The sequence below is a fragment of the Corvus hawaiiensis genome, chromosome 4 (genome assembly GCF_020740725.1).
Source record: "Corvus hawaiiensis isolate bCorHaw1 chromosome 4, bCorHaw1.pri.cur, whole genome shotgun sequence".
Classification (NCBI taxonomy): Eukaryota; Metazoa; Chordata; class Aves; order Passeriformes; family Corvidae; genus Corvus; species Corvus hawaiiensis.
In genome coordinates this window covers 23,038,141-23,065,907 of record NC_063216.1, presented here as the reverse complement: position 1 = coordinate 23,065,907, position 27,767 = coordinate 23,038,141, and the positions used below count along the sequence as shown (strand labels likewise).

General features: G+C 45.9%; 1 protein-coding gene across 1 annotated transcript; it reads left to right on the top strand.

The window, feature by feature from the left end:
- ATP6V0A4 (ATPase H+ transporting V0 subunit a4) lies at window positions 1-26,004 on the top strand. Its single transcript, XM_048302676.1, has 21 exons — window positions 1-149; window positions 2,011-2,222; window positions 2,713-2,791; window positions 3,618-3,712; window positions 4,754-4,879; window positions 5,251-5,345; window positions 6,088-6,214; window positions 6,782-6,864; window positions 11,563-11,656; window positions 12,231-12,443; window positions 12,727-12,877; window positions 13,622-13,761; window positions 14,060-14,217; window positions 14,664-14,757; window positions 17,178-17,296; window positions 18,253-18,469; window positions 20,066-20,173; window positions 22,069-22,203; window positions 23,167-23,284; window positions 24,356-24,527; window positions 25,588-26,004. Exons 2-21 carry the CDS (start codon window positions 2,106-2,108, stop codon window positions 25,679-25,681), a joined length of 2,535 nt encoding a protein of 844 aa, XP_048158633.1. The 5' UTR covers window positions 1-149; window positions 2,011-2,105; the 3' UTR covers window positions 25,682-26,004.
- The last annotated feature ends 1,763 nt before the right edge of the window (window positions 26,005-27,767 follow it).

Sequence of the window (27,767 nt, the reverse complement as noted above, 5' to 3'; positions counted from 1 at the left end):
GGACATTTGGCCAGGGCTGCCCTCCCCTCCCGGCGCCACTGCAGAGCCCTGCTGTCATTGTCACCTGCGGACGGACAGCGGGCGAGCCAGGGGACAGCTCGCCTGCCCTGCGGAGAGGGGCTGGCGGAAAGGAGCGCGGTGGCCGACAGGTAACCCCCAGTGACAGCTCCTGCACCTTCTGCCCAGCTCCTCGCGGCACCGGGATCTGCCCTGCCCGAAGCCGGCCCGCTTTAATGCATTTCCATGGAAATAGCGGAGGGGGAACGCGTGAGGCAGTTCTCAATTAGCTGCTTTCCTGCCACAGCAAAAACTGGGGACGAGGGAGAGGAGGGAAGGGGGGAGGTGATTTCGACAGAGGCATTGCTGGCCAGCAGGTGCTTTTGGGCAAGCCTCCTGCATCTGTAGGAATGGTTGAGGGGTGAAAGCTCTGCCTTCCTTGCAGTAGATATCCCTCTCATTCCAAATCAAAATGAAAGTGAGCTTTTGGGGTTTTCACTGACTGATTACCAAGGAAAAGTAGAACCCTGGCTTTGAATGGTTTGAAGCAGCTTAATTAAGATATTTCTAAGTATTTTGAGTTTTGTTCTATAAATTCTTAGCTTTTTTTTTTTTTTTAATGCAAGCTAACTGCAGGTTTAGAAATACAAACTGCTTTAGATTATAGTTTCTTCACACTGTTCAGTCTAAAGAAATTAAGATTGGACATTTTGATGATCTTTTAAACTTTTTGAAAATCAGATTTACCTCAGATTTTCTTTGCGTGCATGCTGAGAGTCTCTTGCACCTTTTGCCTCCTTTTCCTGTGAAAAATACAGTTTGCTGAAAAATATCCAACCAAATTTAAAATGCATATACTTACTCAATCCATTTAAGCTGGCACATGACGTTTTCTTTGAACAAGCTATTAGCTATCATAGATTGTATTTTCAGCATCTTAAATTCTCAAGTGAATGGGTACAGAGAGTAGGAGAAGGAAGCCTCCCAGGATATTTGAGCAAACACAGACCTGTGACTATCATGCTCCTGTTAAACAAGCCTTTATTATTTTGTGAAATGCTTCTCTTATATTTAAGATAAACCTTTTCTACGTTATAAAGAGAATTCATAGAATCCACAATTTATAAAAAAAATGCTGAAAGACAAGGTTCATAGAGACAGAAGGGGTTAAAGACAATTAACTTTCTACCCTTGTCAACAAGTAGAAGTGAGGTTATAAAGGGATTTTGTTTTGCTATGTATAAAATATAGGCTTGCTACAGAATTAAATGCATGCAAGAAGTGTATCCACTTGCATGTTTTTCTCTGGAAAAAGATAATTACTGTGTTTGTACATGCTGATCAGTTAATTTTGTGTGAGAACAACTAAAGACAATTTCTATGTTCAGGTTATTCAAAGTAAATAATAAGAAGCACAGAGATGAGAGGAAATTTTGTGCAACGCATGTTATTTCATGTATCTCATTTTGAAAACAGTCCTTTATGGGGAGAAAATTATTCTGAAATCTTAAAGGTTGTTTTAATTTAAAGAAAATAGTCTGCTCTTCTCCCCACGCCCATGTAACACGCTCCAGATGGGTTTGCAATGTTCATACTATCCATGGAAGTGATAAAGAATGAGTCAGGCCTCTTTCTCTTGTCTAATTGCAAGGTGAAATGATTTTTTTTTTTTTGGGGGGGGTCTGTGTGTTTAAGGCAAAGAGAAATCGAATCCTTTCCAATCACAGCACCCAAAAGCCAAATAAAGAGCCTGAGTGCAGTGGTCTGAAGTGTTTAGGTCCAGCAGAGAACAGAGCAGGGTATTTGCTCATCACTTGTCAGAGGAGACCGGTGACTTCCCCCTTTCCCTGTGGCACACACATACCATATCATCTACCACTGCTCTGGTGGGATGAAGCCTCCTGTGGGTTCAAGGAGGATCTTAGAAGGTGAAGAAATCCTTTTGGAGGACGTGATGAGCAGCACTGGGTTATATTCCAGCACTTTGACTCGGTGACCCCAATGTTCCTGCAGAGCTTGGCACCTTCCTGCACCTGCCTGGGCAAGGAAGACCGTGCTGCTGCCACAGAGACTGCCAGGGCCTTCCAGGTCAGAGGAGAACGGGCGAGATGGCCTCCGTCTTCCGGAGTGAGGAGATGAGCCTGAAGCAGCTCTTCCTGCAGGTGGAGGCTGCCTACTGCTGCGTGGCTGAGCTGGGGGAGCTGGGGCTGGTCCAGTTCAGAGACGTGAGTAGTCCCTGGCTGGCATGCTGAGCTGTTAGAGATGTGCCCCGGGGTGTGCTTGTCCTTTCTTCAAAGCACTTAGGAAAGATGCCCCTGTAGGGAGGCCAAAAAGTCCATGGTGAGAGCGGGACTTCCCCAAGGCTGGTCTGAAACCCAAAGATGATGCTGAGACTCAACCCATCCCCGAGTCCCATCTGGTGCTCTGCACGCCCTCTGCACAACCTTAGAACAGTTCTTTGCATCACCAGGACACAGCAGGTGTTTCCACTGAGGACCCCTCTGTGACTCTTGCTGTCACAGCAAGGTTGTGTGGAAGGCCACCATGTCCTTGGCCACGAGGGAGCTCACGGTATTGCCCTGCCAGTAGGACCCTCTCAGACAGAGCGGTGTTTGCCATCCGCACCAAAGGCACTCTGGTTCTCTGCTGGTGTTAAAAATGAGCGCAGCAGCGTGCAGCCTTCAGCCCCAGGCTTGTTTTCCCTCCTGTTTTTAGCTGAATGTGAATGTCAACAGCTTCCAGAGAAAGTTTGTGAATGAAGTGAGAAGGTGCGAATCCTTGGAGAGAATCCTGCGTAAGTAAACGCTTGTCAAATGCAATTGGCTTCCTGCCAACTGGTGGTGTGGGATTTATTTCCTTAAGTGCTCTCACACTGGGGAGCAGAATTAGTGGCAAAATGGTGATGTTTTCATCTGAGTCCCTGGAAATGTTTTCCATGCGTCAGCTAATTACCACTTCACCCCATATGGGCAATAAATTGTTGCCCCTGTTTTGAAAATGGTTAACTGAACTGAAAGGAGGTTAATTAGCTTTTATAAAATCACAAGGTAAATCTGGGGCTGGGCAGGAGGCTAATCCAGATAACCTGACTCTTACACCAGCACACCAGCTGTTGGCACACACTTCTTGTGGCCAAGGGCTTCAGTCTGCGGGTAAGTCCTTAAAATCCAAGCAGCAGAGCTCGTGATTCCCACTGTCCTGTGGATGTGTGTCCTGGGAGCTCTGCACTCTCCCCACCACAACACTGGTGCCTGCTGGAGCCACAGTGGCAGCACTTGCCATTGTTGGGCACAGCAGTGGAACCTGATCTTTCTGCATGCCTTACTCACTGCCCCAAATAAAGGGGGCCATGGTGGCCACTTGTGCCAGGGCTGAGGGCAGCCCACTTGGGAGTGGGTACTGTGGCTTCAAAAGAAACAGCTTCTTCACTGAGAAGGGAGGCTGGGGGTGTTCATTCCATGGTGGCTGTGTGTGTGTGCTGGGATGATGGCCCTCATACATCACTCAATCTTGTCACACCGCCATGGGAGGCCTCGGTCCTCGCTGAGCAACAAGCTGGTGACCAGGATGATGCAGCAGGGGTGATTCTGTGCTGAGACTTCTGTGCCCTTTCCTTGCAGGTTTTCTGGAAAATGAGATGGAAGATAACGTTGAGATAGTCAAAGGAGAAAAGTACCCAGAGACCCCCCTGCCTCGGGAAATGATTGATATGGAGGTACAGAATTTGGAGTGGAGCCAGGAGAGAGAAGGGCTGTGCACCAGGTTGTCTGTGTAATGTGCTCAACAGAGCCCTCCCCTGCAAGGAAGGATCTGGTGCCTGAGGCTGGCACAACCCTCCCTGCCTGAGGAGGTGCTCCTCGAGCTGCTGCCTCAGCACTTAGCTTGAGGCTAGTCCTGCTACATGTTCCTAAAGGATCCCAGGCTTTTTACCATCCCCTGTGAAACATTCCTCTGGTCCCACATATTAACGTATTATATTAAAAGTATCACTCTCATAGAATGCCCCCATCATCCTATAGGAGAGGATTAGAAGGGGTTTGGTGTTTTACCAGGAGAGCTGAAGAGAACCAACTTCACTGCATGAAAAACCAGGACTGTCTGTCCTGCTGGGAGCACGGTTGTGATACTGGGACCTGACACAAACACTTGGGCCTTGCCCTTGGATGTGCAAGGGATGCTTTATTCTAGCCCAGCTGGAAGCTAAGTTTACTGACAGGGTAATTTTAAAATGCTGTGTATGTAGGTGACTAGAAAGGAAAATCAAGCTTTCCAAGGGCTTCAGCTTCACAAGCAATTTGGTTTCCTGGTGTGTTCCTGGCCCCACATCATCACCTAAGTTTTGGCCTATAGCTAATGAACCTAAGCTAATGGCCATGTTGTAGGTAGCTTTTGTAGTCAGTAAACTAACAGCCAGTCAGCCTGGGGTCTGAGTTGTCTGCAAGGAACAGAGATGCCCAGACAGGCTGAGACACCAACAGCACACACCCACCTTACCTGCCTGTGCTTGAGTCAGGGGCATCAGAACTCCAGTGCCAGAAGAGGACAACACAGCCAGCAGGGAATGTTTGCAATGGAAAAAAAAAATGATGCATTGATGAGTATCTTCTAACAAAAAGTGTTTTTTGAAGTGTTCATTGAATATTTCTCTATTCTCCCTTGAAAAAAATGAAAACTGTTGTTTGAGATTTGGTATCAGCTTGGGAAAGGGCCAATATGTGCTTCAGAGTTTTTCTGGATGTGCTTGGACCCTGAACAGACAGTGCTGGAGAAACTTGAAGCCGAGCTGCTGGAAGCCAACCAGAACCAGCAAACACTGAAACAGAACTTCCTTGAGCTGACGGAGCTCAAACATCTGCTGAAGAAAACCCAGGACTTCTTTGAGGTGAGAGGCCTCTTGACTCTTCCAAAAGAGATGTGGAAGGCTCTTAAAAATACTTGCACTTTCATTTGGTGTATGTTGCTTTTAGAGGTCTTTACCACAAGCCATTATGAGGTTTGCAAAAACACCTCACTCATTTTGGAGCCTGGATTGCTCCGTGAGTCAGTGGGGCTCAAAAATTGGGCTCCCAGATCTCTTTGAAAATAGCATTTATGCTTTTCCATTCCTAAGATAGAGTTACTTTTCTTGTTTTTCCTTTGGTCTAAATCTCTGTGGAAATCTACCTTTGGGGAAAAAATATTAGGAGAAAAATGGGAAAATAGTTTTCAAACTGGCAATGCTGAAGAGTGTTTTTTAAAACTAATGTTTTCCAGGCAGAAACCAATCTGCCAGATGATTTCTTCAGTGAAGACACATCTGGACTGCTGGAGCTGAGAAGCACTCCTGCAGCTGCAGCTGCCAAGCTGGGGTGTGTATTGGTGATGGCCTCCAGCTTGGCCATGCTTCCCACCTGTGCTGCATTGCTGTGACACTGGCACAGCATCCTTCAGCTTCTTAGCAGAGGGTGTTCCATGAAGATGAGAGAGTGACTGTCCTCAGAAGTTATCATCAAAACTATGGTCAGGTTATGGGTCAGTAGGACAAATGGACTTCTACTTCCAGGCCACCAATTCCAGTGATCCCTTAGTAGGTATTGACTGAAAATTGCTGTCTTAAGGCATCTCACCCATGACTTCTGGACTCAGGCATCTGGCTACCAGCCTGGTCCTCATGGATGGATGTCTAACCACAGAAACAGCCATGGTATTGCATTGGGCTGCAGTCTGATGTTTCTCAGAAAAGGAAAACAGGAGAGTAAAGATAAACCACCACTTCAATATTTCTACCTCCAGCCTCTGCCATTCAGGCACTCTCTGTTTGTGTGACTTTAAGCATCTCTCCATTCCTCCATTTCTAGCCAGAATTGTCTCTTCTCCTTCACCTGTTGATCTAGGAAAGTTTTTTTTAAAGAGAGAACACTAGGATAAAGTCAGTAGATTGAGATAAAAGCCAGGCTTGAGCAGGGAAGTTTTTCCTAGAAGTGTCTGCTGCAGCAGCAGAGCCTTGGCTAGCACAGACCAGAAAACAAGGGATTGTGAAATCATGTGTCCTGCAGGTCCTAAAAGGCCTAGAATGGGCTTGTAATTTATTTATCCTGTAACTCTGCTCAGATTCACAGCAGGGGTAATAAAGAGGGAAAGGATGATCCCCTTTGAGCGTTTACTGTGGCGAGCCTGCAGGGGGAACATCTACCTGAGGTACACGGAAATGGACACCCCCATGGAGGACCCTGTGACGGTAGGTACCAACCTGGTTTTGCTTTCCTCTGCCCTGTGTGGATGCTTGTGACCTGCAGACACAAAGCTGGTGTCCTGGACCATGCTGCAGCACTGGCTGCCTCTCCAGAGCTCGGTGTCTGAGGGCAGCCTCTAGGGGAAAGGTGGGAAAGTTGGAGGATGGGAGAAGATTCTTTGACACTGCTTTCCCCTTTTGCCACTATTGAGGTGGTTTCCTTCTCCTGGCTGTCAAGATGCATGTGGGGCCTCCCAGGGCAGCTGTATTACAGGGACCACCATGAAAGTGGACTGTGGCTGCCCCCACCCAGAATTAGCCATGGAGGGTTGATTCCCCTTGGTGTCTCTGGGATGCCTCTGGAGCCCTGTGCCCCAGTGGAACTCTGTCCCCTCTGCTCCACCTTGCTCCCTCCCACATAACCCAGAGCTGCTGCCCATGCCTGTTTTCTGAAAGAGCATCTGGGGAAAACACTGCTGATGGGAAACTGGGGCTGGGGGATAAAAGCAACCCACTGACTTTTCTGCACTGGACTCTGGGTGTGTTAAATTCTGCTTGAATTGTGTGTTGCAGAGAGAAGAGGTGAAGAAGAACGTGTTCATTATCTTCTATCAAGGAGAGCAGCTTAAACAAAAAATCAAGAAGATTTGTGATGGGTAAGGCAGGCCTGTGGCAAAGCCACAGTGACTCCCATAGAGATGGTTACTGGCAGCCCAGGCTGGCTGAATTTGGAGCTAGAGATCAGATCTCCAGCTCTCTAGCTGTCAGCTCTGCAACCAACCTCTCTTCTGCTCCTCGGCTCTGCTGCTCCTAATCATGAAAGACATCCATCACCTTGTCACGTGGAACTCGAGATCCTACGTTTTCCAAAGTGACACACAGCTCTTGAGAGCTTCAGTTGCTAGGTTTTTCACTTGGAACATCTACAAGAGACTTTTGTTTAAAAAATACTCAGCACTCTTCCCCTGAAAATCAGGGGCCCTAACTTGAAGACTGGGAACATGGTAATCCTCAACTTGCTCTCAAGCCTTCCTGCACTTCTTTGTAAAAAGTTGATGCTGTAGTTTATTCAACCCTTTCCCAAGGCCTTTGAGCAATATCTGTGTAATCAGAGACAGAGCCCAGGAGAGAAATGAACGCTTCATACAACCTGACTTGTTTCCACCCTGTTAAGCATCTTGAAAAGATAATTCAGGTTGAATATTTTGTTACTCTTTCATAACACTGATGACCGATGAGCTTTGTTGCAGTGTAAATCAGATTTGATGAGAGGATCTGTCTGCTGCCACCAAACCCATTTCAGGTGTAGCCCCTCAGCCAGGCAGGGCCCGCCAAGAGCCACAGGGAGAGGGTGAGCAATTGCTCTTCTCTGACATCCATGCTCAGGGCAGATCTTTCCTTACATCCTGCCTTTAATCAGAATAAAAGCAGGTAGATCTTTCATCCAGCTGGCATGAGTGACTTCAGTCCCAAGAAGTGACAGAACCCTGGGGTCTGTGAGCAATTCCTGCACTGGAAATGGGGCCCTCCAGGATACCTTCTAAGGGCAGTGGAGGGCAATGCCCATCCAGAGAGCAATTCAGCCCTCCTGAGGTGGGCATCTGTCTATAAAGCAGTCATGGACAGCTGAGGGAAGACTCCTAGCTCTCAGTCACTGATTTCTGATCGTGAACCTCAGACGTGCAGTGAGTTCTGCCATAGCCACTGTGCAGGATCAGTCTGCTGCTGCCAGTGGTCTTTGAGTGTTCAGCAAGTCTCATTCTCTTCCTGGATTACAATTTCCTGCACATAATAGAATCATAGAATGGTTTGGGTTGGAAGGGACCTTAAAGATCATTTCATTCCAACTCCCCTGCCATGGGCAGGGACACTTTCCATTAGACGAGGTTGCTCAAGGCCCCATCCAGCCTGGCCTTGAACACTGCCAAGGATGGGGTGTCCACAACTTCTCTGTGGCAACCGGTGCCAGTGCCTCACCACCCTCACAGTAAAGAATTTCTTCCTAATATTCAACCTAAACATACCCTCTTTCACTTTAAAGCCATCCCCCCTCTGTCCTATCACTATATGCTCTTGTAAAAAGTCCCTCTCCAGCTTTCTTGTAGGCCTCTTTAGGTATTGGAAGGTTGTGGTAAGGTCTCCCTGGAGCCTTTGCTTCTCCAGCCTGAACAACCCCGATTTTCTCAGCCTTTCCTCATAGCAGAGGTGCTTCATCCCTCTGATCATCTTCATTCTTCTCCTTTGAACTTGCTTCAGCAGGCCCATGTCCTTCTTAAGTCTCATTTCTTTGCCTGCTTTTTAGATGCTGTTCAGAACCCTTCTCCCCTTCTTCATGGGCAGTTGCTGGTGCTGAATGCTTCCCACTGGATTTTCCCCTGTGCTGATGGCCTTGCAAGTTGCCAGGCCATACATTTAGAGCTGAATGGGGTTGCCCACAGAGTGCTGAAAGTTCTTCATTTTGGATGTAAATTTTTTTTTTTCCCCTGCAGCATTTAAAATTCCCTGCAGTCAAAAGCCCAAGACTATTTTTCTCGGATTGGGAGTAAAAGAATACACAGTACAATGTCTGTCAACATATTCATTGTTGATTGACACCGAAATCACCCAAACCATAGGCACAACCCTCTGCAGCAAGGCATCAGGCAGTGCTGGAAATGTGAGCAGATCCCTGCAGGGAGGTTGTGACATGCAAAGTTTCTAGGAGCCAGTGTTGCAGATGTGGTGGTAGGTTCCCATAAAGGAACTTAGACTGGTTTCTCTCAGGCCCTTGTAACTGAAGGAAAATACCCCTACCAAAGACAAATCCACAGGTCACCCTTTGCAGTGCTAATGAAGTCATCCCTTACGTTCCTTCTTCCTTTCAAATGTTTTGGTTGCCAATGTGCACATATACATGGACATTTTACTGAGTGGCAGGTTTCTAAATGTATTCATCCCCTGACACTCCTTTTGTGCTCTGTGGGCCATCAGCCGTCCCTGGTACCCAGGCCAAGACATTTTAGCCTGGTCCACCTTTAAGGCAGGGTTGACTATACCTAAAGCAGATGGCAGTGTCAATGCAGCCCCAGCAGGACATTTCTGCTTAGCACTAAGTCATCATTCATGACAAGTAAATATCCTGCAAAAATCATGGGACTGGTCTAAGCCAGCCTCCTGCAAGGCAGGCTAAGATTTGTTTGCAGAGCTGTGTGCCTCAGGTTACGCTTGTAGTCCCTGCTTGACTCTAATTGGTAACATTAGTCTGCCAATTTCATGAGCATTAAGTCCATGCACAAATTTATTAGTGAAAGGTGTAGAGGGAGCAGGAAGGAGGAAAATGTAAGAATTTTTTTCTTCCTCCTTTTCTTGCGGCTGCCTCAGTACTAATGTGAATACTAAACTGGGTTTATCAATGTAAGGATTCCCTGCTGAATTCTCCTGGAGCTTTCAGAGATGTCTGTGCCATTAGGGCAAAGCTGATACTCAGTATGCAAAATGGCTGTTAAAAGATCAAAGCAGCACTGCTGCAATAACGTTATTGGGAATGGGGGAACTGTACAGCATGGAGGAATGAGCTTTCAAGTTTGATTAAAAATCCTTATTAAAGATGAACTAAGAGCTGTGAAGAATAAGAAGATGGAAATAATTAGGTAGGGTGAATAACCTTTGGAAATGAACACCAGGTGTTGAGTGAGGAGAAATTCAGTTCTGGAAAGGGAAGTTTAGCTGAAGAGCACATGCTGTCATTACACACAGCTCTGGGCTGATCTCTAGGAAACTGCAGCATGTTTTGTTCAATTTGCAACTGTCCTCACTTGTATGTGTGCTGGAACTGATTTTGTAGAGCAGGTGGTGAAATATCCTGCGCTCAGACAAAGCCAGAATACGATGCTTATCTGTACACAGAGCCTGCACATTTTTGTCTCTTAAGGAGGGATAGACCCCTCTGACCCTGTTACATCATCTTTTAATTCATCTCACGTGCGGAAAGACAGCCCTTTAGCAACGCTAACTCAGTGTATCCATGGCAGGATGGTGGAAATGTGTTGCCTTAGGTCAGGGCCAGGAGATCTCCGCTCTGCAAAGAGGACGGATCTCTTCCTGCAGATCTGATGGGCAGTATCAAAGTGGGAGGGGTGGCACATGCACTAGATATCACTGAACAAGCCAAGCAGGAAAAAAAAGGAGGGATCTCTGCTGTTTTAGTTACTGCAGAATCTCAGCTCAGTTCAGGCTTGCAGGTGGAGAGCAGCAGCAGGGCACCCTGTGGCCTGTGAGGTCCCAGGGGGAACTCCTTGTGCCTGCTGTCGTGCATGAAGATACTCTGGGACTTGCTTTGCAGTCAGGACAGGTAGCTGCACGCTTCTCAGAGAGACATGCAACTCATTTCTAATGGTCTGTACTGGGATCATACTGTGCCTGTACAACACTGCAGTGTGCTGCGCTGGTGGAAGCACCTTCACACCAGGGTGACCTGCAGCTGTACTAGAGAAGGTCGAGTTCCATGCTATAGCTGAAGCAGTACCTGCTTGGAGCTAAGACCTTTACTCACATGTTAGAATCCCACGTTAGTCCTTCTTATACCACACTAAATAAACCTGCTGAACGTCCCAAACAGAACCTTGAGGGTACACTTACAAAAGCATTTATACTGATTTATCTAAGCTGACGTAACAGATATTGCTCTCAGATGTTTAAAACCCTTCACCCATCCTTCCCTTTTCCCCAAGGTGTCTAGCCAAACAGGTGGACCAGAAGCATACAGCCGTTCTCCTATTTTATCCTGGAAATACAGTCCTTTTCTTTGTTTGCTTGCTTGCTTGTTTTTACAGGCTTATTTACTTATGCAGCCTCCTCGCACAAAGGGCGTTTGCTTGCAGTGCAGCAGTAGCTCAGCCGATGCCTTCTCCCAGTGCCTGCAGGAGGGTAGTGCAGATACAGGGACACGGTATTTTTCCAGCCTCAGTGCAAGAGGGACATCTGTTGGCTACTGTGTTAGCGAGAGGCTGCCTTCGCCAGGGTGGGTTTTTGTTGAGTCTCATCGCAGTTCAAACAGCTTGTGGATAGAAGGGACGTGCCTACGTGTTAGTGCTGACCACTGTAAGACATCAGGTACTGTGTATGAGCTAAGACAAGGAGGGTTTTTCATCTAGAAGAGGTGAAGGGATCCTTATTCTCATCAAGGGATAAATGTACCTATTTGCACCTTTCCACGAGATCAAGTGCAACTTTATAGTATGTGAGAAGAGTATACTGGGCATACTACTGGCTCAGGAATGAAGTCCAGTTTGCCTGCCTTTGAGCTGAGAAGAGTAGGGAGGAAGAAAACTCAGTCAAATAACTGGTGTTTCTCAATTCTCTCTTACTGAGGCTAGATTTCGTGCCACAGTCTATCCCTGCCCAGAGTCTGCCACCGAGCGCCGAGAAATGCTTGACGGAGTCAACACAAGGATTGAGGATTTAAACACAGTAAGTGGCAGTGGTTTTACTGAGGACTCAACCCTGCAAGTGGGACCTGCCCAGATATTGGTCCTGTCTGAAACAGTGTGGCAGACCACACAGGTTATCCTCCTGACACATTATCTCATTATCTCCATTGTTATACAGCAGCACTGTGGTGGCCACATGATGCATGGAGGTCCCAAGACCATGAGCTGTAGCTCTACGCATGGGGATGATATGCCCCAAGTTTGTGGCACAGAGCTGCCTGCAGGAAATGGCAGCTTGGGAGCACATGGTGAGATGTGGCCAGTCTGTAAGCAACTGGGTAGGGAGCCAATGCCACAGCTCAGTAACTTCCAGTGGTCTCCTCTACACTTGCAGTGACTCAGGACCATGCAGGGAGAGTCCTTGGTGAGCAGCACTGTGCACCTGGTGTCGAGTGATCCTGTGTCCACACCTGCACGTGCTGCTCCCCAGGATAACCCACACATTCATACAAATAGTTCCTTTTCATCAACCCTCTTCCACCTGCCCTCCCCAATTAACTACTGAGTGCCCCCTGTGCTTCCCTATCAAGTGTTGCCCTGTGTTGTGCTTACAGGTGATAACACAAACTGAGTCCCACCGCCAACGCCTGCTGCACGAGGCAGCAGCCAACTTGTGGTCCTGGGGCATCAAGGTGAAAAAAATCAAGGCCATCTACCACATCCTGAATTGCTGTAACATCGACGTCACCCAGCAGTGTGTCATTGCAGAGATCTGGTTCCCAGTGGCTGATGCTGACCGGATAAAAAGAGCTCTCCATCAAGGAATGGTAAGAGAGCAGCATTTTGGGTCCTTGAAGCTCTCACCCACACTGAATTGTTTATATGTTGAGCTTATGTTCAGACTTGTCTGTTATCTTAATGTGGGACTCCCTTTGCTGTTTCAAGTCCAGGTTGTTTCATGGTTGTTTGGTGTTCCATCTTTTGAGGGAGCTTAAGATCAGCATTAAATCTTAGCAGGTTTGTGACAGACCCACAAGCCAGAAGTGGTATCGTGGGGCCAATTCTTCTCTCCTTTCCACTCTGTGCCTGTCCTTGTCACTGGGTTTGCAGGAGCGCAGTGGCTCCACGATTGCCCCCATCCTCACTGCCATACACACCAGGATGGCACCACCCACCTTCAACAGGACCAACAAGTTCACAGCTGGATTTCAGAACATCGTGGATGCATACGGTGTGGGCAACTACAGAGAGATGAACCCAGGTGAGAAATGCTCAGCTACGTGCATCTGGTTTGCATGAGCCTAAGTGAAGCCTTTGAGCTCTCTCACTAGATGTACCCAGTGCTGACTGAGAAATCTGAACTGTGTTGGAACTGATTGGTGTATGGGCATGGATTTTCTCAGGCAAAGAATTTGGCTATTGGTCTTCAGTGAATGATTGTGATGGAAATAATGAACTACACAAATACAGGACGAGGAACAAATGGTGAGGTAGCAGTTCTGAGGAAGAGAACTAAGCTCATAAGGGAAATGGAAGTTGAGCTCACTGTGTAGAGGCAAAGAAGTCCTAAAGGACCTGATAAAAGTGTGAAACAGTGGTAGAGGATCTCAGAGAGACCACTGAGAATTAATTGAAACCTAGAAATGGGGGCCCGTGGGAAAGGGCCAGATTAACTCAGATTGTTGAGGCTGAGCAGGTTGAGAAATATGGTAGTAAACTTCAAACACATTTTTTCTGTTGCAAAACAGAATGCAGCTATTTACACGTGTTTATTATGGCGAGACAAGAAACAAAGGATAAAACTGCAAGGAAGGTACAACTGAACAGTCTTTGTGATGGTAAAGCTTGTTCTGCACTAGATGTGACTGCCTGGTGTGTAAGGGAGGGATTGAGGAGGCCTTTAAGGGCAGTACCTATAAGGAATGGCCTGTTGGGGCAGACTGCTTCTCTGATGAGGCGTTTTTGTTTAGGGGGAGCTGAACTTCTCGACCTTTCCCTCCTGCAGCTCCCTACACTATCATTACTTTCCCCTTCTTGTTTGCGGTGATGTTTGGGGACTGTGGCCATGGCGCTGTCATGCTGGGCTTCGCTCTCTGGATGGTCATTAATGAGAAGAGCCTTCTGGCCCAGAAAAGCACTAATGAGGTGAGTTCCAGGGAGCTGGTGCAGCCTATCAGCATAGGGAAAGGCTCATCAGCCCCATTTGATAAAGGAGAGACATGCAGCCTCCCAAAGGCTGAGTGGAGATCATTCAAAGATACCTGCGAGGCAGAGATTTGGCAGTTCTGCCTACTTATACACAGAGGGCCTAAGGGACCCCAAATTTTCTATAAATAATTGTATATACATAGATTAGTACAATCAAGTCTACTGTTGGTTGAGGCCCACCAACTGATGGACCTGCAGGTACTTTGGTCACTGGCACTGCCTTCTCCCCCTGCAGATCTGGAACACCTTTTTCAGTGGGCGTTACCTGATCCTGCTCATGGGCATATTCTCCATGTACACTGGCTTCATCTACAATGACTGCTTCTCCAAATCGTTCAACTTCTTTGGCTCTTCCTGGCATATCATCTCCATGTTTAAAAATAACACTTGGAAGTAAGTGCTAAATGTAGGAATGATGTAAAAACACCAAATGGAGCATGTAGGCTTGGACAGAGAGACTGCCTGTGTGGGGAAGGGAAGGACTCCCTGCTGTGGATGCGGTCATGAATGAATCAGAGGTTTTGTCTGACACACACAGATGAACTCACTATTGAAATGGAAATGTAGAGTCCCTGGGAACACGCCTGTTTGTTCAGGCACTGATGTGCATAAAAATCTGCAGGTGTCCAGGACCGATGCCTAGAGAATTATCAGTGTGAGGGAGGCTGTCATTGTGTGGGGCCCATTTACATGCACACAAGTGCAGGATAACAGGTCACAGAAAGGCTGGAGTCAGCTACAGATATCCTGTGGTAGTCCTCAGCACACCTCACATAAATATACCGGGGGCTTCGACGGAGAGATTAAGCTGCAAAGGTCATTTCCCTTTTCTCTTGTAGTAAGGATGTGCTTCTAGACAATACAGTGTTGCAGCTGGATCCAGCAGTCCCAGGAGTCTACTCTGGAAATCCATATCCATTTGGAATAGATCCGGTAATTAAATTAAATTGCTCTAAGATAATTTGTATTTCAATCGTGTTTCTACATGTCAGGTACATCAGTAGCTCCCTGTGCTCTCTCCTGAAGCTGTGCTTTTCAACTTCATGCTCTTTGTCTGTTCCTTACATGGTTTGTGTGGCCAGCAGCCAAGCCCCACGCAGCCCCTCGCTCGCTCCCCCACCAGTGGGATCAGGGAGAGAATTGGAACGGTAAAAGCTGGAAAACTTGTGGGTTGAGATAAAGACAGTTTACCAGGGAAAGCAAAAGCTGTGCACACAAGCAAAGCAAAACAAGAAATTAAGTAATCTCATCCCATGGGCAGGCAGGAGTTCAGGCATCTTCAGGAGAGCAGGGTCCCCTCACACATAATGGTGACTTGGAAGACAAACACCATCACTCCAAATATCCCTCCTTCCTCCTTCTTTCCCCCATTTTATACAGTGAGCATGATGTCACATGGTCTGGACTATCCCTTTGGCTAGTTGGCTAGCTGTCCCACCTGTGTCTCCTCCCAGTCTCCCAGGCACCCCCGAATTCCTCACCAGCCAGCAGAAAAGGCCTCAGTGTAAGCCCTGCTCAGCAATAACAAAAACATCTTTATACTATCAACCCTGTGTTTAGTACAAATACAAAATACAGCCCTATACCATCCACTGTGAAGAAAAATAACTACCCCTGGCAAAACCAGCACATTCCACCCCTTACTCCATGCCGTTTACATCGTGCTCAGGTCCCACGCTACTCATTTAACCACCACTGCCCCTCCCACTCCTCAGTCCTTCTGATGCTTCTCTTTAGCAATTAGCAATTAATATATTGCCGACAGGTCTGCACAGGCAGTAGTAGTAAAGTGGTAAGCAGGAAGGAAGTTCGATTTTCCTGGAGAGTGGTCTTGTGCTACAGTCTCTTTTCTACCTCCTGTCTACTGGACTCTGTTTCCTTACTTGAGTACTTAACCCATTCCAGAGATACCTCACCAGTTTGAAGGCAAACTTCCAAATTTCATACAGTCTACTTATGGTATGGAATGTGAAGTAAATGCCAGTATTATTTAACTTTTAGCCACATTTTCTTCTCTATGTCCTATTTCCCTTTTTCTTGTTGTTCTGTCATTACCATGTGTTGAAACGTAGTTTTTAACATCAAGCTTTCCAGTTTCAATCTTCGTATTAGTCAAGTAACCTCCATCCCTGCTGGATGGGCTCTCATTTCAACTGGTCATCCAAAGAAACTCTGTCTTGCCCTGATTCTCAAAGACACGGTCCTCATAACCAGTTTTTTTTAAACCCAGCTCTAAAGCTCTGCCCAGGATGTGGGCAGTCTGGTTCAGGAAATCCTGTCAGAAGCAGCTGAGTTTTCTGCATGTTGCCCTGACACTTCTCTAATTTAGGCTGACCTAGACTACCTCTTCCAACCAGGCTTCTCCCTGTTCAAGAGGGTGAAAGTCCTGGCTGGGAGGGAAGAATGGCTGAACAAGTGCTGGCAGGGAAGGGGTGGACTGGAAGCACCAGCCTCTGTGTGGCCCTCTCTGAAGAGGTTATCCATGTCATCTCTCCTGATGGATGGATGGCTCACTGCATTTTGCAAATCCTGGTGGGATGACTGGGGTGTATCTTGGAAAAAAAGAGTCACCCTGAGATGAAGAAGCTAGGCAGTCTCTTTGGTATCCAGAGAAGATGCAAAGGCTAATGTTTCACCCTCCAAATAATCCTGTCTTCCTCCTTTCTCTTCAGGTGCTATGCTTAGTGTCTGAAAAGTGGTACCTACTTACTGTCTCTGAGGACAGAAGACTTTGGGGTCTAGGAAGTTTGAGAAGAGAGGAGAAGCAACCCCGAAGCTCTGTAGCATAAAAAAGGCAGGACTGAGAAGGGTTGTATGTCCTAACATTACTAAAAAGTTAATACAGAGAGGCAGGCAATAAACTGATCTCCACAGCCAAAGAGCTGTGAAGAGTTTTTTCTGTTCAAACAAAAAGTTTGAAAGTGCTCAGTACTTCTCTGGTGAGGGTGGAACTAATTTTGGTTGCAGCAGGAGGGATTTCTGATGCCTTTCCACTTTTGTTAAAGAAGATGACTCAGCCTAAGGACAGGATATGACACAGGAAAGATCTAGGTTCTGCTACCAGCCTTTGCAGTGATTTCTGGAGGACTGAAGCAAAGTCATTGGATCATTTAAAATCCCGGTTATTTCTTCTGTTAAACCAGGCTAATACTTTATACCTTTTAGATGAATACCTTGTCAGAGGGAAAAGTAATAAAAGGAACATCTAGATTTCTGTGCCTTGCTACCCTCTTACTAGAACTGGTAGGAGTAAATTGATGGTGTCAAAACAACAACTTGCACAAAACTGTTATTGATCAAACACCTGAAAATCTTGTTCTTCACTCTCTCCCTCCCTGTTCCTTTACCCAAAGATCTGGAATGTTGCAACAAACAAGCTAACTTTCCTGAACTCCTACAAAATGAAGATGTCGGTTGTCATAGGGATTGTGCACATGATTTTTGGGGTGATACTCAGTCTCTTCAACCACATGTAAGTTTGTTTCACCAAGCCTGTTGCTGCAGCAGCACACAAGTCCTCGTCACTAAACCGGTGTCTTCCATTCAGAGAAAGCCTCATATTTTGGACTGATGATTTGAACTTTGACCTTTCCCCAGTGTGAGCAGAAATGTCCCATACACTGACTGGCTACACCATGGTTGATATACAGTGCTAAGTCCAAAGGACAGCCATAACATTGCAGATATTTTCTTCAGTAAACTCTGTTTTTAACTTACTTCATTATATTCTCGATTCTGCAGAAATATTGAAGCACACTAAATTAAAAGTATGCAGCACCTCCCACTATCGACAACTTTTCTCTTGAAAGACAAGCTCTTTGGCCTAAACCAAAGCACACTGAAATCTTGCAGAGCATGTGCGTGTGCATTTTACCTGGCTTAGCAGACCTTGGTCAGGATTTGTGGGTGTGTTCGTGTATCTCTGCCTCTATATTTTGTGACAACAAATAAAAAAATGGTGATAGAGCGGAGGGGCTGACACTATCATGTTGAGAGACTCTCCAAAGCTGGAATGCATGTAGTGATCTTCAAGGACAGAAAGGGTTTGCAGAGGACAGAGAGGACCCTACAGACTTGATGCTACACCTGGTTCTGACCTTCCTCAGCATATAATGCTTAACTTTGTGAATCAGCTGTTTTTTGAAAATTTGATTTTATTTCAGTGTAATAATCTTTTGGGGTGCTGAGATACTGGTAGGTCAAGAACAAAATCTGAAGAGAATCAGTATAATAGAGCTTTTGTATTTAAACAGTGGCTTTCATTGGTAAAGCCTGTAGTTATGGACTTCTTTCTTGGCTAGTGATAGTTGTATATTTGTTAGGTTATTTTCCAAAGACTAAGTAGTGTACAGTACTGCTAGACTTGGGTGCAAACTTGTATTAATATCTAGTGTATTAATTGCAGTTATCTTTCCTGATTCTTTCCAGCTACTTCAGGAAATACATAAACATTATCCTTCAGTTCATTCCAGAGATGATTTTTATTATCTCTCTTTTTGGCTACCTGGTCTTCATGATTATTTTCAAATGGTGTCATTTTGACGTCCACTCATCCCAGAGAGCACCGAGCATCCTCATCCACTTCATCAACATGTTTCTGTTCAATTACAGTGACAGTTCAAATGCTCCATTGTATCTGCATCAGGTATGGATCACCCCAAGCAGCTTGAATCCCCTGTAGTTTTGTATTTGCAGTGGGTGTTGTGGAGAGTGGGCATAAAGATGTGGGGAACAGTCTCAGAAGCTCAATCACAAGTGTCAGTCACAGAAGTAAAGTTTATTCTTCTGGTATTTGTGTTGGCCTTGTCAACAGGGAGGAGAGAGAAGCTATCAATCATTGATGCAGAGGAAATCTCTTTCCTAGTGTCATTCTTACAAGAATAATGATGCGGTTGAAGATACTGTTGGGGGAGGAAATCAAAGAAGTGGGACTAGAGATGCAAAGCTGGATATTGCAGGCATGCTGTCCTGCAGTCTGGTCACGATGCTAGAGACATCTCCCTTTCTTGACAAGTTCCTATTTCATCTTTGGAAAGCTTTAATACTTTCTGTTTTCACCTAAAAAAAGTAGAAGTAGCTAGAGGATTTTCTGGGAGCTTTTTGTCAGAAATAACTCCTCTTGGGAGTTCACTTTAAAAAAATAAAAAGCAAGCAACAAAAGCTCCGCTAAGAAAAAACTTGTTTTAAAGTCATCTCTATTTATATTCTCAGAACATGGATTTGGTTTTTTCTTTAATTGACTTTACATCAGCAGCATCAGTGAAGAATCTGCAAGCAAGTGCTGCATCCAGCCACATGTGTGCACCCATACCTATACAGCTGCACACTCTGGGCCCTCCAACATGAGCTCAGTTTTAGGGACAGCTGGTGAGTCAGAGTTAGTGACTGATCAGCTCCAAGTAACTATGGTAAGGATTCAGGGGAGTTTGGAAAAACACAGTCTTCCCAGCCTTCAAAAAGTCTTTAGATAACATTGTGCTTTGTAACAACCCGAAGCTTTCCCAAGGTGGCAATTTTTTTCTCGTATTCCTGTCTGCCTGCCCCACCAGGAACAGAATGTGCCATCTGCCTGGACAGTCTGAATGAAAATATTGTATGAGACCAGCCATAATGTGGTCAGAGAGCTGAGCCAGCTTTGAAAAGATGCAGAAGTTGTCGTTTAAGGTTTTCTTTGTTTTGCTGTTGCTGTTTTCTGAAAGTAGAGACAGTTATGTCAGGACAGCAATAGGGGTGCCATACTGCGATGTAAGAACACACTTTATACTGTGCGGACGCGTTTTTACCAAGCCTAAGTGATGGGGATTCTATTCCCATCTGGAATTGCGGATGTGGAGTAAATCCAGAGCAAGAGTTGATTGACTTGACTCTTACTGCAGCGTTTTTACACTGATCAAAGCAAGGCAGACTGACTGACTCACACACAGTTAGGACATTCACTTGGGACACTGAGCAGCCAGATTCAAGTCAGTAACACTGGATTTTGCTAAATTAACCCTTTTCAGCATGAAAGCCTTTCATCTCCAGGTCTCCAACCATCTCTAGCTGAACATACCTTCTGGAGCCTTAAGCACTATACATTTATTTTCATGTTCTTGCAAGCAGAGGATATGCAGCCAAATAGGGAGTTGTATTTGTTGTATTTTAAAAATGACCATTATACGGACTCAGGTTTCTAACCATAAATGTAGTTGGCTAAAGGTAAGTAAAGCAACTTTTTGGGTTTTTTTGCTTTGTCTTTTAGAAAGAAGTGCAGAGTTTCTTGGTCATATTTGCTCTGATTGCTGTTCCCTGGATGCTCCTAATTAAACCTTTCATCCTCCGAGCCAACCACCAGAAAGCGCAGCGCATGGTAAGGGATGTGGATCAGTCAGGGGGGATTCACAACAGCAAAGTCAAAGCTGAGGTGACAGACCCCAAAAACTCTTTGCAGTGATCGAATTCTGCTTTTCTTTGGTCTCAGGCTTTCTCTGACAATTTCAAGGTGTGCTTCACGCTACAGGACGTGTGTGGACATGTCTGAACCATCTAAACTAGAATCACAGAGTGGCTAAATTTGGAAGGGATCACTGGAGGTCATCTGGTCCAAACTCCCTGCTTGAACAGGGTCCCCTAGAGCTCATTATTCAGCTTTGTGTCCAGACAGCTGAGTATCTCCAGTGAAGGAAACATTTCCCTGGAATCAGGAGCTTCACTAGCAAGGACATAACCTATTTGTTAAGCTGACACCAAGCTCTTCCACCTGTTGTATCCAAAACCAAAGAAGATTCAGAAAGATTGAAGTGCTGATAAAGCCAAAACAGGGAGAAGACCTCAGTTGTCAGTCCACAATCTCCACTAACCACCAGTTTGCTGCTCTGTAGAAATGGGGCATCTGTGAAAGTCCTGGCCTTGCAGAGCGTAATGGTGCATGAAGGAGAGGCTTGATTTAAAAGCTGTTGCCTGCTTTCTAGAAGTTCTTTCTGCCCTAAGTGATTGCCTTCACATTAACAGAGCCCTCCTTCCCATGGGCTCTGTGGTTTGCCCACAGCTTCTCAACACACACTGCGGCAGCTGCAGTTTTGCAGTTGTTCATTAATTGTCTCCTTTATTACGCTAACAGGACTTTACTTGTCAGTCAAGATTTACTTCTCTTTATAGTCAGAGTTAGTGCCTGGAGTACCTTTAATAGGGCACAGATGTTTCCATCTGAAGAAAGAGATGCTGGTTTTGCTGCTTGACCTTTTCCAACCCAGTCACTTCTGACCTATAACTGAAAGCCAGGTCCCTGGGAGACATTTGCAGCCCTGCCTCTGCACTGTAATTTCTTATTTTGTCATTCTTCTGGGATTTGGATGGAGGCTTGACATGGCTGACTCCATCTCCTGCTTTTATGCCAGCAACATCTGACAGGTTTTCCCCACCTCCTATTGTGCCCCCATACTTCTGTTCCTAATTTTCATATGTTAGCTGTCTGATCACATCCTACGTTCCCCTAGATTTATATGTTTGCAGCAAAGTCTGTTTTCCAGGCTGACATTCAGGTAAAGCAAAGACAAAGCGAGTGTGACAATCATTACTGCTGCAATAGCAAACAAAGGGTTGTCAGGAGACCTTTCCCATGAAACCTGCTGGAAGCTATAAAGGGTGACAGGGCAGAACCTGACAGAAGCCATAAGGTCTCTGTTTGGTTATGCTGTATAATAGGACTGTTAGATCAGGTTGTTGAAGTCTCTAGAAAAGTCCTGTAAATAATAATTGCAGAGAGGTTGCTACAAGGTTTTTTGTGAATTTAAAGTGAATCAAGAGCTTTGAATTTTATTTCTGCCTGTATCCAAGAATTGTGTGACCTTCATCAAGTCACATGATCCTCTCAGGCTTTGTTGCTCTTTCACTTGACACTAATTCCTTTGATTTGCACGCATCTAATTGAGATGATCAGCTTTAATGTACCTCAGTTTTCTCATTTGCTAAAAGTGATGGATCTTCTCATGGTGGAAACAAACATTGTGACACTAGAAACTAGCTACAAAATAGTTGGAACCACTGGAAAGTGCTCTAGGATGGAAAATATCTGGGTATTATTGGCTGCTTGGCGGAAATATTCAATTTCTGTGGTCCATGATGTCCGACTATTTTTGAAACTGTCTTCGTGTTCATGATAGAATCCTTCACGTGTTAGCCACCATGAGGTTATTGAGGGAGTTCTGTGCCATGGACTTCTTCATTTTGGTGTCAACCAAACATACTGCGTTTTGTTTCCGAAAGATCCATTCTCAAGCCATCTCAGGAAACTCTGGCGATGAAAATGAGGTAGATGTCCCAGAGACCAATCACTCCAAGAAAGCTTCCCAGGGAGACCACAGTGGTGGCCATGAAGGACATGAGGGTGATGATGAAGAGGTAAGAAAATTTGGACAGAAAGTTGTTCATACAGACACAATAGTAGAAAACACAAAGTCAAGCAGAAGACTCTTGCAGAGTTGCCAGCCCTTCTTTCTAACAAGATATCAACACACACTGTAGCAACAGTTTGTGTTTCCAGACAGAATAGGGTCTGAACTTTCAATGAATTCATTCCTCTAAATTTTTCCTTTGGTTTTGCCTGGTGGTGGCAGGCATTCTTGTAAACCTCAAGCTTTTACAAACCTCAAGCTTTTGTTTCCTCGGGGGTGGTTGTTTCACTTCCACATTGCACCCAGAGAAGGTCAACCCTTTTCAAGGAGTCGCTGAGTTTTCCTTCCTCTAAATTGCAAAGGAGCATTTAGAAGTTGGCAGCCAGAAGTGTTGACTAGGGAGACAATCCTTCCTTTGGCAGATATTGTCAAGAGCTTCTACAGTATGAAGCAACAGAGGAAAAAGTGACAAAAATATTTGTAGCAGTTGGGAGTATCAACAATATTGAGTGTGGATATGGCTGGCTGTTCACAGCCACAGGGGATCTTCACAGATTTGCTTATTCATTATTATGAGATACACTTATTCAGTGATATCTCCCAAAGTGTGTATGCCCACAGGCAGATAGTCTGAAAGCCCCTCTTTTACATAAGAATTTCTATCTCTATAAGAAATCACAGATTGGCAGCAACTGGCTTGACATTTAAGGATTTGAAATCGCATGAGTGGAACATGAGCTGTTCCCCAAACATTTGGTTTTCACCGGAAATGTATTTCTCGAGAGAGAATGTATGGGAAGATCATACAGAACTGACACTTTTCAGAGCAGTCTCTTTTCCTGGGAAATACCTTTTTGTTGCTCAGGACATAGCAAGGAGTATGAAGAGCCTAGGGTGCAGTGTTGCTCTGTTAACCAGGAAGCCCTGAAGTGAGAACTAATAAATCTTACTTGGTTTTACGTTGTTTCAGTTCAATTTTGGAGACATATTTGTCCACCAAGCTATCCACACCATTGAATACTGCCTTGGCTGCATCTCCAACACAGCCTCCTACCTGCGGCTCTGGGCACTGAGCTTGGCCCACGCACGTGAGTGATTGTCCACCTTCAGTCTCCTCACCATGCTGGTCACGGCTTCTGCTGGTGTTTGACTATTCCTGCAAATTTCTTCATGAAATCCAAGTTTCTATTTGTGGACACTTGTATGTCAGGATGTTTTGCTTCAGGTTAGATCACTCCAAGTGTTTCATGGTGGGCATCTCATTTTTCAGAGGTGATCCCTGGCCGCTCTGACTGCATTCACTGGCTGGGGCCCCTTTCCTGTGCTGCTCTGTAGCCACCCCTCTGGAACAGTCCTCATGGTGTGTGGTACGTGGGAGGTGCAGCCCACTTGTGTAGTCCAGCCCATGGAGGTAAAGGCAGTATGGGAGCCACAGCTGCTTTTCCCAAGAGGCACTTGCTGTAGCCTTGGGGCACGCAAATGAATGCCGAAATTACTTGAAACACTTATTTTTATTTTGTTCAGCAAACAAGAAAGAAAAGGTCTGGCTCAAGAGCTTCTGGAGTTTGTCATTTTCACTGAGTTTTTTCCTAGAAACATTCAGTGGAACATCACATTCCATGAGAAATGTACAGCATTTCAATGTCTTTTGTCTTGATTTGTGATAAAAACAGATGCTCAAATACTGGAAATTGCCTCAGGCTGGAACTTAGATTCTCAATGTCTCTAGTTTTTCTGAAATGTTTTTTATTAATGTTGCTGTAATGCCTATGGCTAGGAGTTGCACCTGCCCTAAAGAACTGAGCACACAAAAAAAGGAAAACAGACAAGGGGGGGAGCGGGGGGCTGTGGTGTGGTGTGCCATGGATTGACAGGGGTGAGCTGTACTTCTTGGCACACAAATGAGCTTAGTAGGAGTTGAGTGGAAGCTGATACACATTAGCTTTACATGGAGGACAGATACCTAAATAAAATAAAACAAAACAAACAACTAAAAAGCTTAGCTAGGGGCGGTCCTATGTATTCTGCCTGGAGAACCACCATAGTCCTTTGCAGCCTTACAAACTGGGAAAAATGGTGAGCTGGCAGACTGCATGCTGTGCCTGTCCCTAGTCCATAGCTGCTGCTCAGCACTATTTTCCTTTTCTTTCCTTCTGCAGAGCTGTCAGAGGTCCTTTGGACCATGGTGATGCACAACGGGCTCAGCAGCAGCGGCTGGGCAGGTCTCATCGCCATCTTCATCATCTTCGCAGTGTTTGCAGTGCTGACAGTAGCCATCCTGCTGGTCATGGAGGGGCTCTCAGCCTTCCTGCACGCCTTGCGTCTGCACTGGTACGTGGGGCAGTCCTCTGGAGCTTTTCCCAGAGCAGTCTTTGGGAGGAAACAGGCTGTGGAAAAAGGGGGGCCATCAGCGAGTGTTAGACGTGCTGTGCCAGTGCATTGCAACATCAGTTGCCTTTGGCAAATGAAGTGAGGGAGACTCTTCCAAGGGGAGCTCAGAGGTCCCTGCTCTCACCTGCTTCCTGGAGCAACCAGTGTATCCTCCTGCACCTGTGGTGGCTGTGAGCATGTGAGGCAAATGGCAACCTGCAGTTCTGTCCTGGTAAACACACAGAGCCACTGAGGCCACCTTGACCTGAGTTACCAGGCCCAAAGGCAGCACAGCCACTCCACTGGCTGTGTATCCCAGCCAGGGATCTAAGAAGACCGCTGCCTAGGGCAGCAAGACTTCAGCTGGGGTGCAAACCTGATGAAAACCTGGGTCAGTGCTTGTGTTGTCAGCCCAAGTCAAGTTCAGGCTGCTTAGGCTTTGTGGCAAACCTGTTCCAAGGTAGCCCATGTCTGCCTTAACTGGTCATCAGTCCAGACAAGGACAGCAGTACAGACACATCAGCATGTGAGCAAGACCAAGGTGACAAAACACCCTTCACTGCCACCCTAACTCAGCATCCTACCTGAGCCCCAAGCTGTGGTCTTTTTCACCACATAATGTCCCACCACAAACCCTAAACACTGCCAAGGCAAACCATGGTGAGGCGCTTGTTATTGTGCACGGAGGAGGAGGTGTTTGTCTCCCACCAGTGTGCAACCAGCAGGTGGTTACCCCAGCTCTCAGAGCTTCTAGAAGCAGGTTGCCAGGCAAGGTTCTGCTGATTGGCCTTGTGATGAGCATTTCCAGTCTGGCTTGATAGAAAGTCAGAGCTGATGTGTGCCAGGTTGCTCCCTGGGCTGCCTGTGTCTCACTGCTGCTCCCATAAACAGCCTGTGCTCTGAGCTCAGAGTCCCCCATCTTGTGGCCCCCCTTTTCCCATGGGTGCCATGTTTCAGCCTCTTGGCTGGCTGTAGGTCCTGCCTACAGGCAGCACTGATGCCTCTCTCTGCTCCTCCCAAGGGTGGAATTTCAGAACAAGTTCTACGTGGGAGCCGGGTACAAATTTTCTCCGTTCTCCTTCAAGCACATCATCAATGGCACCGCAGAAGAGTGAAGCCAGTGCATCACTGCTTCCCTCCTCAGACCAGGCTCTGTTTCCTTGTGGTGGCTCACCCAAAGAGTAGGGTACGTGGGATGAAAGAGAATGGGACGTGGCTCTTGAAACAAGAGCAGCTGTAGATGAAAATGTCCTAGCTACACTCCACACTGCTGTATCAGCTGAGAGCTGACCTCTATCAGCAGGACTGGCTGGACCCTTGGCTTTGTCTCCACTGATGTCTTTGCCGAGTACCTGGTGGTCAGCATTTGATGGGGTCAGCTGCCTGCTGCTTGGGTGAAAAGAGGAGATGCAGCTTTGGAATTAAACCGGCTATTAACAATCAACTCACATGCGTTTTGCTCCATTTGCTGCCTTGTCATTGGGGTATATTTCTTTCCAAGGAAAATATGATTAGTCTGTTGTTGATCATATGACATGATTAATTCCCTTATAGGATTGCAGCCCTTCATTTAGCACACAATGCAAACCAGCTCAAAGACAGATCGTATTGCAGGCTTGCAATTTTCTATATGCTTTACTAGAATAATCCCCTCTTTATCTGATTTGCTCCAGGGCTTGACAGAACTGGATTATAGAAATGTACACACATCATCACTTAACAAAAGTGTTAGTTTTGAGCTGTGTAAACAAAAGTTTCCACATTGGCAGCCATTTTATTTATTTCTATTGACTTTTTTCTCACTGAAGACTCAAGATGACTCCCCTTGTGCTGCATTTTTCAAGATGGGTTGTTAAAGCAGATTGTGTAGAAATGTTAATACCTATTGAACAGAAAGAAGAGTGGAATCAAAACAGTTGGCATGAATTTGAAGTACTGATGTACTGCGATCTGCTGAAATATTCATGAATTACTAATCTTTCAAACTGAATAGCGTTAATCATAACAGGCTGTGGTTTTTTTAACCTTGAAGTATGTAAAGAAAACAGAGCGCACTGAGGGATTTGGAGTGGACAGTGCTCCCTTCCAAGGGGCGTGACCGAATAAGCCCTTATTTTCAAACCTCACTCCCTTGATATCCAGCTCCACCAAAAAACCCACCTGGGAGTGTTCCCAGCAGGACACACAGTGTGATAGTCATTACAGGTTGTGTTTCTGCAGTAGCCAGGCTTGAGAATCACCTCCAGCTACAGTGACAGGGGAGAAAATACAGCCCCAAGCCAAGCAGTTGTCCCAGTTTTACCCTTGCAGTCTCAAGAAGCTGTACTGAAGTTGGGCAGCAGTTACCATGAGACTTTTTCAACAGCTTGGGTTTGGAGCAGCAGCTGGAACTGAGAAGAGGTGGACCCAGGAGTGTGTCCGTGACCCATGCGTGGTCCCAGGTCACCAGTTCTTTGGGCACAGGTAACCTACGGTACAGGCAAAAACCACACAGACGTGACTGCAGATGGTGTCACAGTTGCTCAGCACATGCACATCACCTTTGTCTCTTCCTTCCAGCCTGTTTTGTCTATTCCTACTCAGGAGTAGAGCTGTCTTGCAGCAAGAAAGGCCAAACCAGTTTGATGCATTAGCAAACGCAGAGAAAACCATTTGCTTTATGAAACAGTGGGTGAGTTTTCTGCACAAACACGTATTTTATCTATTGCAGCCTTCCATGTGATTGCAGTGTAACTGAGAAGATGATTACCAGAAACAGAATATCCATTCCTTTCACAGCTTATTGGTGTTTCGCTCTTTGTCTAAGGTTTACAGTTACAGCGAGAAAAACAAGTTATCCTGTGAATACCTCAGGTGACAAGATGGTCTGTTGTTTACTGCACTGAACAGCAACTCAAGCATTGGGCTTAATTCTGTATTCAGTTCTCTCTCTTGCTGTGTGCAACCAAACAACACAGCAAAGCCTGGTGATACGGGAATGGTACTTCCCCACTCCACAAGAGGACCAAGCCCACTAATATTCAGGAAGCATTCAGATTGCTGAGAGACAGGGTTGCACTGATGCACTTTGAAGAGAGCCCTGGGTTTCCTCTGGGTTGTTTTTAAGAATTCTTTAAAAACCCAGGAATGTTCCAGAGAATGTTTTGTTTTTAAAAGATTTTCCTGCAGAGGATGAGGAGGATTTTGGAGCCGAGCAGTGAG

What these genes read in the sequence shown, in the direction of transcription:
- ATP6V0A4 (XM_048302676.1), top strand. Translation starts at nt 2,106, where the DNA reads ATGGCCTCCGTCTTCCGGAGTGAGGAGATGAGCCTGAAGCAGCTCTTC. An exon ending in GGATTGAGGATTTAAACACA is followed by an intron (nt 11,657 to 12,230) that starts GTAAGTGGCAGT and finishes TTGTGCTTACAG; the next exon opens with GTGATAACACAAACTGAGTC. An exon ending in ATGAGGGTGATGATGAAGAG is followed by an intron (nt 22,204 to 23,166) that starts GTAAGAAAATTT and finishes ACGTTGTTTCAG; the next exon opens with TTCAATTTTGGAGACATATT.